This window comes from Chamaea fasciata, unplaced genomic scaffold, assembly GCF_029207755.1.
Source record: "Chamaea fasciata isolate MVZ Bird 193981 ecotype frontalis unplaced genomic scaffold, bChaFas1.0.hap1 SCAF_4, whole genome shotgun sequence".
In the NCBI taxonomy this organism is placed as follows: Eukaryota; Metazoa; Chordata; class Aves; order Passeriformes; family Sylviidae; genus Chamaea; species Chamaea fasciata.
In genome coordinates, this window is record NW_027094089.1 from 4,654,081 (window position 1) to 4,669,959 (window position 15,879).

The 15,879-nt window shown below is 43.5% G+C and overlaps 1 protein-coding gene across 1 annotated transcript; it reads left to right on the plus strand.

Annotated features, from left to right (window-relative positions):
- The first annotated feature begins 730 nt into the window (after positions 1-730).
- CRHBP (corticotropin releasing hormone binding protein) lies at positions 731-9,932 on the plus strand. The gene is made up of 7 exons (XM_066182277.1): positions 731-964; positions 1,403-1,496; positions 2,101-2,258; positions 4,288-4,498; positions 6,193-6,341; positions 7,669-7,786; positions 9,191-9,932. The coding sequence occupies exons 1-7, from the start codon at positions 731-733 to the stop codon at positions 9,346-9,348; spliced, it is 1,122 nt and encodes a 373-aa protein (XP_066038374.1). The 3' UTR covers positions 9,349-9,932.
- The last annotated feature ends 5,947 nt before the right edge of the window (positions 9,933-15,879 follow it).

Here is a 15,879-nt window from a genome sequence, read left to right on the forward strand (position 1 = left end):
AACCCTGAAGTTTTCCAACAAAGCTTGTAATTCCCAAGGAACTTCAATGGATTTCAGATATATACCCTACATCTACCCTATACCTCTGCTGAGTTCCTGATTTCTACTTCTCTGTAGAGTTATGAATTTTCACTCACAGGCTCAGCTTTTAAAGGTTTTCTCAGGTTTCACTTGAAGATGAAGGCTGAAGCAGTATCAGAAGTTCTGTGACAAATATGCCCTTGGGAAGCCCAAGTTTTCCTGATTTCTGTATGAAAGCTGCTTTTGGTGGAAAGAGCTGTCTGGTTTTGCCTGATGCCATGCAGCATCCCCTGGAGGGATGCTAGCACAGGCTGCAAACCTGCGTGGGATGCAGGGGTGCCCACCCAGGCCTGGCCAGGGGAAGCACCTGGCACAGGCACTGCAGAGAGCTGTGTGTCACAGCAGAAGCAGCAGAAGGTAGGCAGGAAGCCCGGCAGGTCCCAAATACCCCAGGACAGCCCTGGGAGGAGGGAGGGATGCTCCTCATTGCTGGCTTTGGAGTAACTGGAAATAAACACGGTGCGTGAGTGCCCCATAGGCACACGGATGGGCTCTCATCCCCGGAGGTTTTCAGCTATTCCACCAGACAGATAAGGAGGAAAGACACCTGCCAGAGAGAGGCAATTCAACCGTCTTGAAAATTTGTGGCTGCAATTTGGACCCTTGTCATGCCCACGTACTGTGTCACTGCGAGAGGAATTCAGTTACCATGGGTTACCCTATCAGTACGGGGACCAAGTGCCTCCCCTCCCGACAGCTCTATAAAAAGAGTCGCTCCAAGACACCCCGGCGGCTCCTGCATACCGGCACAGACCCGGAGAAAACTGGCCGCAGGGGGACGGCCGCCAGGGGAGGTGTCAGCATGCCGTCTGCTCTCCAGCTCCAATGCCACCTCGTTCTCATCTTCCTGGCAGCCTCCAAGGGAGAAACCAGATACCTGGAGGTGAGCAATAGGGCTGATGATTAAACATCTCGCTGTGCTTTTAGCTGCTGTCCTCTAACTTGTACCCTCAGCTTTCAAGCATTGTGCTTTGTTCTCTCTCCCTTTCCTATTCCCACTTCTCCTGCATTAAACTTCCACCTGGGGAACATCAATGCAACAGTCCCGTGTATTCGGTACTACCCCTCTCTTTATTGATGCTCAGCAATTTTGCTGAGGATTTAAGAGACTCTCTTGCCCTCTTAGCTGCTGGGCTCACCTCTTAGATGCCAGGTTTGTTTTCCCTCTGCTGCAGGTTGGCAGCTTTCTGCCCGAGTTCTTCCACAGCTGCACTGTTTCTGGAGCAGGGATGTAATGTGCTGTGACTGTTCTTGAGAGGTGCAGGGAGAGAGCTGCATTTCACTTTGCCCCAGACTCTTTTTGCCCTCCATCTCTCTCCAGGTGAGGGATGCTGGTGAAGATGACCCCTTCCTACTACTCAGTGAAGATCTGAAGCGAGAGCTGTCTGCAGGACAGATCTACCGGCGGTCGCTCCGTGAGTTTCTTTGGTACTCTGGTAGGGACTGCTGGCAGGTGGGAGAATCGTGGGGTTGCCCCAGGAAGGGGAAAGGGCTAATTGGGAATGACAGGGCTGCAGGAGCTTTTTGCAAGACTAGAGAGAAGAAGGACAAAGCATTAAACCCGCAGGAACCTGTGGTTTTGAGGCAGTGGGTCGGGGTTCGTACCTGATGGTCCCAAATACCTGGAGCAGGATGGGGATTCCCCACCCATGTCCCTAGGCAGGGTCACACTGCCAAGGGGTGGGGCAGGTGTAGCAGCTGTGACTGGAGAGAAATCGGAAAGAATGGAGTGTTTGTGCACTTGTGCACACACACACACGGAGTTTTCTGCTCAGAGATGCATCGACGCACGATCCCTCCCTCCTCATCCCCCGGCGCACGTTAGCGCTCACACCTGCGAGTTACTATTTTTTCTCTGATGCCCAGCAGGCTCCTAATTGCTTCAGCTGGCTCTCCCTGCGCGGATCCCGATGCGGGGGGGTCTCTCATGTCCCCCTCCTTCCCTGCGCAGCGGGAGCTGGCGCTGAGTCTCCCTCCAGGGCAGGCAGAGGCAGCAGCCCTTTGTCCCTGCTTCCCCAGGGTGCATCGACATGCTGAGTATAGAGGGGCAGTTCAGCTTCACCGCGGACCAGCCACAGCTGCACTGCGCGACCTTCTTCATCGGGGAGCCCGAGGAGCTCATCACGGTGCACTTCGACTTTGTGAACATCGACTGCCAAGGCGGGGACTTCCTGAAGGTAAGAGGCTGCTAGTCTCTGCTCTCCTCGGACTCGCGAGGTGTTTGCTGCCTGTGCAAGGGGCAGGCGAGTGCACATCTCTGTGCTGTGTGTGTTCCTGTGCGTGCAGAGCAGGCTTTCACAAAGCAGCCACCTCTGGAATGGCTCTTTCTCCTCCCGGAGGCACTCTGTGTGTTCCCCACGCATCACCACTCCTCTAAAGCAAAGTCAGATGCAGGATGAGGATCCCACTCCAGACACAGTGCTGAAAAACTTTTCCAGCAGTCCAGAACTTCTGTGCTTCTGAGCATTTCCAGAAGCACCTCTCTGGAGTGTCCATACCTGGGGGATGGCTGAGAATTTGGTCAATAGGATTTACTCATTGCCCTGTGGATCACATGAGCCCTGCAGGTTATGATACAGATCCCTGGATCGCCATTGTTGCTCTGGGATCTTGCTCACAAGTCACTTAGCATCAGATTAATAGTGAGCGGATCATAGCAGGCTTTCTTTAAAATTTCCCTGCTAGAACTTTTCAGAACGTTGGGTCTGAACAGAAAGAGGCTCATGACTCAGAGCCATTTATATTCCTGTGTTAAAAAACTTGACCAGCACATTTTTCTAGCAGGCAGGAGCGTTCACCAAGATCTGAACTCGGTCAAGGAGGAAAGGGGAGGGTCGATGGTCCCTGGCTCCCCTCACCTTGCGTTTTGCCCTTTGTGCTGAACTGGCAAGGCACAGAACAGATCACATCCCATCTAGCAGCAAGCTGATGTCCAGGAACAGGGAGAAGAAGAAAAGCTGGCCTTTAGCCCTTTCCTTTTCTCTTGCTCCTTTTACCCTGGAGAATTTTGTCCTTCCACTCTATATCTTGGCTGAGATCTCTCCCCATGTGGCTATGGGGAAGCTGATTTCAGTCTCTTGTGGGTCTAAGGCTTTTGTACCTAGATTTAATGTCACTCATGGAAGCTAGAAAAATGCCAAGGTATCTTTTTATGTTTTATTGAGGTTTCCTGTCTTTGATAATGGTGACCCAAACTTCTCTGTTATATTGCTATATATATACAGGCAGCTTTTCTCTCATGTAATTTAAGCACCTGCATCTCCATTCTTCAGAAACTTACAGTTCTGGAAAATCCAGAGACAGATCCTGATTTTTTTTTCATCAGGAAGTCCACATACTCTCATCAGAATTATTGACTGAAGTGATGACTGAACCTGGTCCTTGAATTTTGGGAGTATTGACTGAAGTGTTTAAGGAATTACCATGTGAGAGCATCTAGGAGGGGACTGAAACAGCAAGGCAGGCAACTGTGTATCTATGCTAGAACTAATACATATTTCTACTTCTGGCACATTTTTCTGAAGATGGTGAGGGAAAAATGTTGTTTTTTAATTATGAAGGAAAGATATGTAGAAGTTGATGCTTAAGGTCCAGGCAAATAATGGAGGATTTGTTTTGCTTTCTAGTGGTTAAAATGAGGTGAAAGAGCTGACACAAGTGAGAGCAACACCTCTGCCAATAATTCCCCCCCAATATTTTTTTGTATTCCAATTATCTCTGCGATGCCACTGTGACTATCAATGACAAGCTGTAAGGCATGGAAAATTACAGGCCAGATTGATCAACAAAATGCCTGGAGTTTGTAAAGTTTACTTGTATTTCTTGTGGCTCCCAAATTATGCTGGTCAAAAACTTCTCATAGTAACAATGAAATTTAAAAAAAAAAAAAAAAAAAAAGGAATGATGCTGAAGCAAAAAGAGATACTTCCCTCAATAAAACTTCCTAAACAACAAAAATTGTCACCTGAACGAGAAAAAAACAACATTAAAAGTTGTATGTATCCCTTTCCTAAACATCAGTTGAAGCATAAATAATTAGTTAAATGTTAGAAAATCAATAAATACAAAGAATTTTTGTTTTCAGTTTGTGGCTTTGAACATGTTATACGGTGTCAAAAGAAAAGAGTGTCTGTTATAATTAATGTTTCTGTTCTCTGCTAACAGAGAAATAAGCAAAACCTTGTTTAATTTATTGAACCTCTGTAGGTGTTTGATGGATGGATACTAAAGGGAGAGAAATTTCCCAGCTCCTTGGACCATCCTCTCACCACTTCTCAGAGATATGCAGACTTCTGTGAAAGTGGGAACACCCAGAGGAGCATCAGATCCTCACAGAACGTGGCAATGATCTTTTTCAGGATTCAGCAGCCAGGCAATGGATTTACTGTCACAGTCAAGAAAAGCAGCAATCTCTTCCGTAAGTCTGCATTTCATGCCACCAAAGGGGCTTGAATTCGGGGCAGGAAGCAAAAAGGATGTTTTGCTTTGCACTGGATTTTCTCACTGTGGTTATCAGCACTGACAGGGCTGCAGTAAGACAGATGGGGCCGTTCACACCTGCATGCCTGCAGGCTTGATTCAGGCTCAGTGTGTGTCCCAAGGAAAAAAAAAAAAGGAGATTAAGAGATCACACAGGCTTCAATATGCAAGACCATAAGGTCTGCTCTTTCAAATAAGATCCCTCCCAATCTAATACTGGCATGTTCCAACACATTTAGCTAGAACAAATAGTTTTCATTTAGCAAGTTAAATCACAGCATTTTCTAGATCTGAGGAAATGAGGAAGAACTATTTTAAAAAGGTCAACAGTAAAATCAGTGTATTGAATGGTTATGAGGTAGTTGTGATAGATAACTAAAATATAATGGTAGATACATATACCAACGCACCACATATGATAGATACAGATATACAATCACAGGGATCTATCTGTGAGTTTCTTTCCCTAAGCCTCTGAGCTGGCAAGGCACAAATTATCATAGAATCATAGAATGCCTTGGGTTTAAAGAGATCATAAAGATCATCTTGTTTCAACCCCCACCCCCACCATGGCCAGGAGTCCCACACACTATACCAGGTTGTCCAGGATCTCATCCAACATGGTCTTGAACTCTTCCCGCAGTAGGGAACCCAGTACTAGATTGGGCAACCTGTACTAGTGCCTCACTTGAGTTGTTTTTTCCAGAGAGGACAGAATATTTAACAATTATTGTTCAGGCCAGTCTGATTTATCTGCCTAACTACTCAAAGTGACTGAACAGAACAAAAACAAAACAAACCAAAACCAAACCAAACAACGCCCCCCACAAACCAACCCAAACAACAAACCCACCCCCAAAAAACAAAAAAAACAACAAACAAACAAGAAACGGGGGGGCGGGGGGACCACAAAAAACAAAACCTAAAAACAGTGACAGCATATCTGCTATGTCTTTACTCCAAGTTATTCAGACTTGAGCCTTCAAGCTGGGTCCCCACTCTGGCATGGTTTCATGCCCACGGATGTGATTATTGTATTCAACTGCTATAGGTTTCTGCTAAAGAAACTGCAGGACCCCAGATCTATGTCAAGCATCCCTTGGGTTGCTCACACAGATGATAACTTACTCCTTTACCTGAACTCTTAAGTTTGAACTTAAAGATAAAATCATGCTCTCATTTCAGCAAGATGCCTTGCAGTGTTTGGAACTCCAGAGGAGCAGAATAGGATTTAGGGGATTGCTGTCAATATCAGGAAATAAGCTGTCAAAACTAAACACAATCCCCCCTCCAACCGTGTTTAGCCTCCCTTAAATTGATAAAACTGTATGAGCCCTTTACAACGTGAACCCCCAATGTACAGATTCCAGGTGTGAGCTCTTCTATTGACTACTTCACTCTCAGATTCTGCCAGACCTCATGCTACATGGTAAACAATGGAGAGGGAATTTTTAAGGAACAAATGCTATACAAGACCCTCAGAAAATGCCACACACTTTTTTTTCAGCATTTGGTTGCAACTCACAGTAATTAAATTATTTCTGCTTTTTATTTTTGAACTGTAATTAAGTAGTTTTGCTACATGCAGTGATGACTGGACAAGTAACTCTTGTACCTTTTCCTGTGTCCCAGCTTGCAATGTCATCTCTCAGACCCCCTCAGGAAGGTTTACCATGGTCATTCCTCACCAGCACAGAAACTGCAGCTTCTCCATAATCTACCCTGTGGTGATAAAAATATCTGATCTTATCCTGGGACACTTAAATGGTCTCTTTTTAAAGGTGGGATCTTTATTTTCCTGAAGAAAATATTAGCATGTGCAATTTTTCTGGGCACAGAGGAGGGAAGGGGTGAAGCAGGGATAGGCTGTGGCACTGGGTGCTCTGGATGCTTGTGTACTCTGAACACGCTGAGGCCTCTGGTTTCTTCCAGAGAGTAGATCTGGGGCTGTCTCTGTCCCTGTTGTCTCTGAAATGTTGCAATGGCAGCCAAATTATGCAAAGTACCATTAATGCGTGTAACGACTGCTTGCCATAACAAAGGGCAAGAATTTCATTATAAAGAAAGGAGCTCCTCTCCCCAAGAGCTGTCTGTCTGTATTTAAATTAAGGAAAGCAGCAAGCACTCTGAAGAGAGGAAGGAGCCATTATAAGATAGCAAGGTATCATCACGGACAAAATACAAACGTGCTCACAACGGATTGCCTGCTCCATATGCTGGGAATCCTCTGCTCTGATCTGTGGTATTTGGTGCTTGGTGAAAAACCAGCAGAAGAGGACAGGAGCTGCTGGTGATAGCTGTGCCTTGGAGGCGTAAGAGGGTGTCAATCCCAAAATATTCAGAAGAACAGAGCAAGGAAATTTGTTTTCTCCTGCCAGTGAGTCTGACATCCTGAGTTCTTCAAGGAGATTGCCAGTGTCTGAGCAAGCCAGGTTTAGAGAGATGGGCAATTGAATTAGTTGACTTATTCAGTGGTGAGCAGAAAAGGACAACAGCGAAGGAAAGTAAAGAAACCAGGCACTTAAATAGCAGCATAAGGGTGACAGCCTAAAGGTGCTCCAGGTGTCCATGCAAGATTTTTTGGGCAAGCAGCATTAATTTTAGGAAAATTATGGGTTTAATATACAGTAAGACATCGTTTCCAGAAAAAAAATCTGACTCTTTTTGTTAATTTTTACCTTAATTGAACTTTGCCACTATGGTGAATTTTAGCATTTTTTAAGGAATAAGTATGATATAGTGGAACTGAAGGTTCCACCTGCCAGCTGTGAATGTAGGCATACATACAGTCCGTGCCTGCATTAATTTGATTACATGTTTAAGCATCCATAACCAGATTGCTTATGTGCATTAAAAGCAGTTGAATCAACACCTTTTCTACTTGTCAATAATTTTCAGAGTCTGCTTAGGTCTTTCCTTGGAACCCCTTAGGAAAATTGACTTACTAATGACAAATCAAGGTAGTACTGCCCAGGATGAGAAACTGATTTTGCACAGCTTTAATCACAGGGGATTTCTAAAACCTATTGTTTGCTTTAATTATGTCTGCAGAACTGCTGCATTTTTGAAGATGAATGGTAAATAACTTTTAGCCTCTGCCTTTTTAAGAAACCATCTGCAGGCTGTGCAGGAGTGGGAGATTTTGTAGAGCTTCTTGGAGGAGCTGGCTTAGACCCATCCAAGATGTTTCCACTAGCTGACCTTTGTCACTCCTTTCATGGATCTGGTAAGAACTTCTTCCAATTACCTCCACATAATAAAATAATTAACCATAATAAGACATGCAGAGACCCCCACACATCTGGACTTCCTTCTAGACTGGGGAGCTTCACACTTAGCAGAACATGAGAGGTAAAGCTATTCAAGCCTGTGGTTTGTCTCTGTGTTACAGCACACCCATGACCACCTTATTTTGCCCATTTAGTAAACATTATGACAAGGCTGAATTAGACACATTTTAAAAAATCTTGTCCTATGGCAAAAATAAATATTAGAATGTCAGCACACAAAAGTCTGGAAATTCACAACAACAAAGGAAGATTATGTTTACAGTTAAGGAGCTTTTCTCTCATTTAATCAGTGTTTCTAAAGCCTTTTCTGCTGCAGGTGAAACACACACCCCAAAAGCCTCAGAGTTCCAATTCTCTGCTTTGAACCTGCTGGGGCTCTGAACCTGTTTCAGGCCAGTCCAGTGACTTCTTTCTCCCCATAAAAATAAGAACTTCCAGTTTCCCTGATATTCAATAGCAGACTGCAAAGTGTGGCAGTGATATGACAGACTAACCTCTGTGGCACACCTGTCATATCTCAGGAGTAACAACAGGGCACTGGATAAGCAGCATTTCCACAGAGCTGCAGAGCAGGAATGTGCCTGGCCCTTGTGGTGTCCCTTGCCTTTCATCACACCACAACAGTGCAGGCACTGTTCAAAGATTTAACTGGTAAGTGCTGCTGTTGAATGATAATACTGAGCATTGGAATGAGATTAAAATGTGTATTCCTGGCGGTGTGAAAGAAGTGAAAATCCATCTCAGCAGCTCCTGCTCTCCCAGTGACATACCAGATTTCTCCTCAATTGAGGAAGTTCCCCCAAGTTTCCCAAACAGAAAAAGGCTTTGCCAAGCCTCCACTCAATTGGCTTGCCTAAAGCAGCAGTTAGTGACACATTTGATTTCCCTCAGAGTGAGACCATGTGCTGGGTATTACCATTTGAGTTTGATGGGACTCTCACATGCCTTCATTCCTGTGAAGAGTGTCCTTACACACAAACCCACTCATCCCTCTAACGGGAAACATTTTGATGTTGCCAATTTTTGCTGTCTCTAGGATATAGTGCCATTACCCTTACCCATCACTCATGGTATCTAATAGTACCACATAGACCTGGAGTAGCATTTGCATGAGGGAAGGTTACTTGATTCAATACCAGAGCACTTTAAAGAAAAACCAACAAACACAAAAGTTAATTAACATTATCACTGCCGGCTGGTCATTACAACACATGAATTTGCTCGGTTTCCAAGATGGCACATATCGGTGTTTCATAATTCCCATCATTATATATCTCCCCTCACTTTCTGTCATATAAATGTGTCTTTATACCTCCTTTTTATTTCTTTTCCCTAAACAGCCCAGATGAAGATTGGCTGTGACAACACTGTGCTGCGAATGGTCTCCAGCGGCAAGCACGTCAACCGCGTGACATTTGAGTATCATCAGCTGGATCCGCAGGAAACAGAAGCAAGAAAGGAGAACAGCATCGAGGAATTCTGCTTTCCTAGTATCTAGTATCCCAGGACACACATCTTCACACAGCTAATGAAAATAAAGTTCTACAATAATGTATTTTTTCCTTTAACTAGCTGGTGGTGTCGAGCGTTTCGATAAGCATAATTCTTTTTTCATACAAATCAGTCATTCCCATCAACAAGCAGGAAAAAGCAACAAATGTATTAATCTTTGTTATTATCATTATATTATTTCTGCAATGTTTAAGCTCATCTACCATGTCAAATATCAATAGCAAGAATAGAAGGGTATGTTTCCTGTATGAATATTATTAGGAGAATAGACAAAAACCTGTAGTTTTGGGGATATATGAAACCCACAATAAATATAAACTTCATGCAGCAGCTTTATCCTTTTATATCAAGTATAAACAAACAAAAATATGGTGAAATACAATTCCAGTTTTGTAAGAGGAAGCCCAACATTAGTGTGTGTAGAAACTACTGTTTTACTTATGACTATAAATGTACTATTTATTTCTAATGACAGGTTTTTAATAAAAATTTATAGCATGAGACTTCCTCACACAAATCCAAACATAAATAAACACATTCAAAGAGTTGGCAAAGAGTTCTTACGTTGTATTTTTTCTGAAGAGGTCTTTTAACATACTGATTAAACTACTTAAGTCTTGTGCAGTTTTCTGGAAATGAAAATTTTGAACACATGTTGCTGAAAAACCGTGAACTGTTATGAGCAAAAATTTGGTTTCCCTAGATTGGTTACACCTCCACATGGAATAAGTTTCATTATTACACTTACTGGTACCTTCCCTCTTTCAGATTTTTTGGTCAGGTGTCCTGCTGACCTGTGAAGGCCAGGATACAAAAAATATAAATTTATTTTTTCCAGGCCTTTGGTTTCCCAGAAAAGGAGTGTCAGCCTTGAAGATCTCTGGGAAGCACAAGCATAGCAGAGGACCAGAATTATGTCCTAGCTTTGAGAGCAAGGTCTCAAAGTCTTCTGGGACTGATACCTGCCAGTAACAAAAGGAAACCATTCCTCCTCTAGGGCTCAATTAATGGTGAAACCTAATTAATCCAGTAGCATTCCTGAAATCTTTCACTCCAAGTTATGGCTCTTAATCTCACAGTCATTCATCCAAAATCAAGTGTCTTGGTTATTCAGCAGCTCTGTAGTTAATCTCCCTGACTGAAGTGGGTGAAGACCACAGGATGCCTAAGACTGTCCCCCTCTTATGGTTTTGGAAACCCAAAACCAAAAAAGGGAGAGTCTCAGGCATCCTGTGGTCTGTTTTAGTGACTGACTCATGAACAGATGGATGTCTTTGGTGAACTGAGGTGAGCTTATCCACCCTGTAGGGCTGTGTTTATGGAAAAAGTGGGGATTGTGGGAATGTTTCACTTCCTTCCAAGGAAAACAGACAAAAGTGCTGCTGCCTACACCATGAAGCAACCCTGACCCGGGTCCCTGAGTGGTTCTTGGTCACTACATCCTTGCTCTAGCCTCACGGAAACCACTGTGGGCTTCCTGAGCCATGCTGAAGTGCTGTCACTGTTGGTGTCGCCACCCAACATCAGTAACATCACATCCTATAATCCTAAAATCATAGACTGGCCTGAGTTGGAAGGGACCTTAAGAATCACGTAGTTCTAACCCCTCTGCTGTGAGCAGGAACACCTTCCACTAGACCAGGTTGCCCAGAGCTCCATCCAGCCTGGCCTTGAACACTTGCAGGGATGGGCATCCACGACTTCCTTGGGCAACCTGTGCCAGTGTCTCACCACCTTCACAGTAATAAATCCCTTTGCAATACCTAATCTAAACCTACTCTTGGTTTGAATCTGTGCGCCTATTCCTGTCACTGCATGCTCTTGTAAAAATCTCTCTCCATCTTACTTGTAGGCTCCCTTCAGGTACTGAAAGGCCAAAATTAGACCACCCCTAAGACTTCTCCTTTCCAGGCTTGAAAAATCCAATTGTCAGCCTTTCCTGACAGGAGAGGTGCTCCAGTCCTCTGATCATGTTGGTGTCCCTCCTCTGGACTCACTCCAACAATTCCATGTCCTTCCTGTGCTGGGACCCCAGAGCTGATGCAGCACTGCAGGTGGGCTCTCAGCAGAGCAGAGCAGAGGGGTAGAATCCCCTCCCTGGCCCTGCTGCCCACACTGCTCTGGATGCAGCCCAGGACACGTTTGGCTCTCTGGGCTGTCAGTGCCCATGGCTGGGTCATGTCCAGCCTCTCACCCTCCAGCACCCCCAGGTCCTTCTGGGCAGGGCTGCTGTGACCTGTCCATCCCCAGCCTGTGCTGATACCAGGGCTGCTCTGACCCAGCACCAGCACTTGGTCTTGCTGAACCTCATGAGGATCACATGGGCCCCTCTCCCAGAGTTTGTCCAGGTCCCTCAGGATGACATCAGGTGCACTCAGCTTGGTGTCATCTGCAAATTTGCTAAGGGTGCATTTGATCTGTCACTGTCTGTGACATTAATAAAGATACTAAATCGCTCTGATCCCAGTACAGACCCCAGAGGGACACCACTTGTCACTGATGTACCCTGAGACTCTGAGCCATTGACTCTACACTCTGGATGCAACTGTCATGCCAATCCTCATCCACCACCCACTCCAATTTAGAGAGAAGGGTGTTGTGGGAGACTGTGTCAAAGGCTTTACAGAAGGCCAGATAAACAACACCTGTAACCTTTCTCTCGTCCACTGATATAGTCACTCCATCATAGAAGGCCACTGATTTGGTCAATCAGGGAGAGAAAAATCAGAGCTCAATGAAAAACCTTTTTTTCTGAGAAAACTTGAAGTGACAGAGCATCTCTGCCACCAAAAGTCTTGTTCAGTTCATCCTTTCTGGGTGTCTGTCACTGTCATGGTTGCCCTAGCTCCAAGTAGCCCCACCAGCCTTTTCTGAGCAGCAGCAGCACCCTCCAGTGAACCAGGGCAGTTTCTGGGTTGTGCCATTTGGGAATAAGCTCTTATATCAAACTGTTCCCATTGATTTGCCTGCCTTCAAACTGGGGAGAGGTAGAGGTCTTTAAAACACTACACCTTGCTCACTAGGAAACAAAGGAGTTAAAACTTCAACAATGTATTTCAGATCCAACAGCTGAGGACTAAGTCACCAGTGAAGGTGAACTCAGAGTCTTTTTCTTCATGCAGTTTCATAGAGGGATTTTCCACCTTTCAGCTTCCTGTGGTACTTTTTTTTCAATGCTAACGTGGCTTAAATACCTCCAAAACAATGCCTGTAGAAAAGACTCTTAAAGCTAAGAGATTGGAGATCTCATCTTCCATGTTGTGCAGAAGTGGACCTTATTAGTAAGAAAAGTTATTGTTTTAGATAAAGGAAAATGAAAAACAACACTCTGCAAATGATGGGCAGCACCACCAGTTGATATTGTTCATGTAAAGTACTCTAATACATACTGGTTTTCTCAGAACTGGTTGTCTCTTAATCAACATAAATTTAAGCAGCACCATTGATAGTATCAGTCCTCCCTGATGGCTGTCAAACCAGGATCTGGATAAAACCTGAATCCTAGACAACCAGGCATTCTCTGGTCTGTGCTTTAACACCTGCCTCATGCAGAAAATCAAATCACTTCAATCTGTGTATGTGTATTTATGGAGGCCCTCATCACTTCAGGAGCTGCAGAACTTCAGTCACAAGAAGTCAGCTCTGAGATGTCAAATGGCATGAATCCTCAAGGGTTTGGTGCTGGAGAAATAGGAAATAAGTATCCTCATAAGTGGAAGAAAAGAAGGGAAGGGAAGGGAAGGGAAGGGAAGGGAAGGGAAGGGAAGGGAAGGGAAGGGAAGGGAAGGGAAGGGAAGGGAAGGGAAGGGAAGGGAAGGGAAGGGAAGGGAAGGGAAGGGAAGGGAAGGGAAGGGAAGGGAAGGGAAGGGAAGGGAAGGGAAGGGAAGGGAAGGGAAGGGAAGGGAAGGGAAGGGAAGGGAAGGGAAGGGAAGGGAAGGGAAGGGAAGGGAAGGGAAGGGAAGGGAAGGGAAGGGAAGGGAAGGGAAGGGAAGGGAAGGGAAGGGAAGGGAAGGGAAGGGAAGGGAAGGGAAGGGAAGGGAAGGGAAGGGAAGGGAAGGGAAGGGAAGGGAAGGGAAGGGAAGGGAAGGGAAGGGAAGGGAAGGGAAGGGAAGGGAAGGGAAGGGAAGGGAAGGGAAGGGAAGAAAAGAAAAGAAAAGAAAAGAAAAGAAAAGAAAAGAAAAGAAAAGAAAAGAAAAGAAAAGAAAAGAAAAGAAAAGAAAAGAAAAGAAAAGAAAGAAAAGAAAAAAAAAAAAGAAAGAAACTGGAAATTTTTGCAAATGGGCAAAAAAGATGCAGTATTAGAAATATGTGAGGTAACTTGAATATCTGTTGAAAGAAACAAGGAAAGCATTTATCAATTAGCAAGGTTGTAGCCTGGAGGATGACAAGAAATAGAAAGCCTCCTAAGAAAAAACAAAGAAATCAAGCCCCTAACAATAAAAATGTAATAAAAGTCTCTCAAGAGGAAGTGTTTTGAAATGTCGGCTTTGATTACAAATTGTATGTCCAGTATTTAGACACCCTGTTATCCATCACTGCAGGTAAAATCATCAAATCTCACAATTAATGATAAAACTCAAAACATTTGGGGGGAAAGGTGTGAGTGACAGCATTAGTGCAGATGTCTGAGAATAAACTACTTTTCTTCATCTTTTTTACTTGGCATCACCACTGACTTTTTTTGGGGAAGTGATACAAAAGGGATCATGATACCACAACAGCACCTGGCACAAGAGCACTGTACTAGACTCAGAACAAAAACCACAAGCCTTGAGCTGGTAGATTAGCCAACACTCAAGCAATGACTGAAAAACTCTTAAGCACCACAAAAACTGCTAAAGATCCTACCCAAGAATTGCTGTCTGCAGTGAAAGGAAGAAATCCACAATTCTTACTGCAAAAGAAAACCTCTTCAAAGACAGAGGGATACAGGACATCAATCAACATTAAATCCAGGGTGGCTGTTCAGAAAAAATAATGTAGTAAGTTGCCCAGAGGGAAGCTGATTTTCCCACGTTAAAAATCTCAAATCCACTGAAATTTGACAATGAAAACTCTTATACTTAAAACCATGCAATAATTCTTCAGCTGTTGGAATTTTTCTTTAAATCAATACCAGGTATAAATGAAATATGTGAATTATAATGCAGATATTTAATAGACAGAGCAGAGTCTTTGTTGTTCAAAATTATTCAGAAAAGAAGATGGAATTATTCTTCAGGTACTGGGAAAAAAAACTGTCCCTAGAGAAGTGACTCCAGGCATTTGAAAGAATCAGACAATTGAAAAATGTTTGTCACAAGTTATTTTGGCAATGGGAAGGTGAACATTGTTATGGGACCCACCAACATGGAGCAATCACAGCGCACAGAATATTCTGAGTTGAAAGGGACCCACAAGGATCACAGAATCCAGCTCTTCAGTGAATGGTCCCCATACTGGGATCAAACCCTCAATCCTGGTGTTATTTGCACTGTGCTCTAACAAACTGAGATAATCTCAGCCAAGAGTCTTATGAAACATGACTTGATACAGGAACAGATATAAACTTGTTCAAGCTGTTTGGGATTTTTAAGGGTTAAAAAAAACCACTTAGAAATTAAGGGTTATTTTCAATAAGTAATCAATTCCAGTGATTTCTGTCTTTAGAGGTAAAAACTCAGAAGAACAATTGTAACCAACAATAGTGAGATATTACAATGATTTCTTGCTTTGTGAAGTGACGATATGCTCCCAGAAATAGATTTTTTCCTTCATAAAGCAGTTACAAAAAAAATCATAGATTTATTGGTGGTAATGTGCTGCTCCCTGTAACAATGAACAATAATTGTTGAAGTTTAAGTTTTCTGCTAAAATTATGTTGATTTTTATCTTTCACAGCTGACAATGAAAATAAGCACTCGGACCAAGACATGTCTGTTTTTTCTGAAAGGCAGTCCAGGCAACTTCTAAAGCATGTTCTAAGTATCCTCTCCGCTAACACTGAGTCTGCGAAATCATGCCTTGCTTTCTCTGTGATGAAGTTTCAATCAACACTCAGGGAGGAGTTTCACAAAAGCTGAATAGTAAGGAAAGTAGATTTGCACAACATATTAGAGTGCTTGACTGTATAACCTCCTTCCCACCTAATGTCTGCTCCTGCAAATTTAAAATACATCTCCTGTGCCATCACACTGCACAGGCTTCACATGCCAAGCAGATTTTATGTATCTGCAGGGACTACATTATTTTTTGCATATAGGGTACAAAAAGCTCTAGACTGCATTATCCTTCATTGGAATATATGTAGTACCAATTAAGTTAAAGAGATCAAGCTAATTTTTAATGACTCTAAGAAATTTCACTTGCCTTCATGAAATGCACACTTCTTAGGACCTCAAAGCTGTACTTACTCAGTTCTAAACACAGCTAAATTATACTTCAAGGAAGTGATTCATTATAGTCATTTTTATTCAGAGAGTCATTACTTATGGTATCTGAGTAACTTTCTTGTAGATAAATTGACACAATTTTCAAT

Bases quoted from the DNA above. Each gene is read 5' to 3' on its own strand.
- CRHBP (XM_066182277.1), top strand. From the start codon at position 731: ATGGGTTACCCTATCAGTACGGGGACCAAGTGCCTCCCCTCCCGACAG. The intron at 965-1,402 runs GTGAGCAATAGG...ATCTCTCTCCAG, and splicing joins GAGAAACCAGATACCTGGAG to GTGAGGGATGCTGGTGAAGA. The intron at 2,259-4,287 runs GTAAGAGGCTGC...GAACCTCTGTAG, and splicing joins AAGGCGGGGACTTCCTGAAG to GTGTTTGATGGATGGATACT.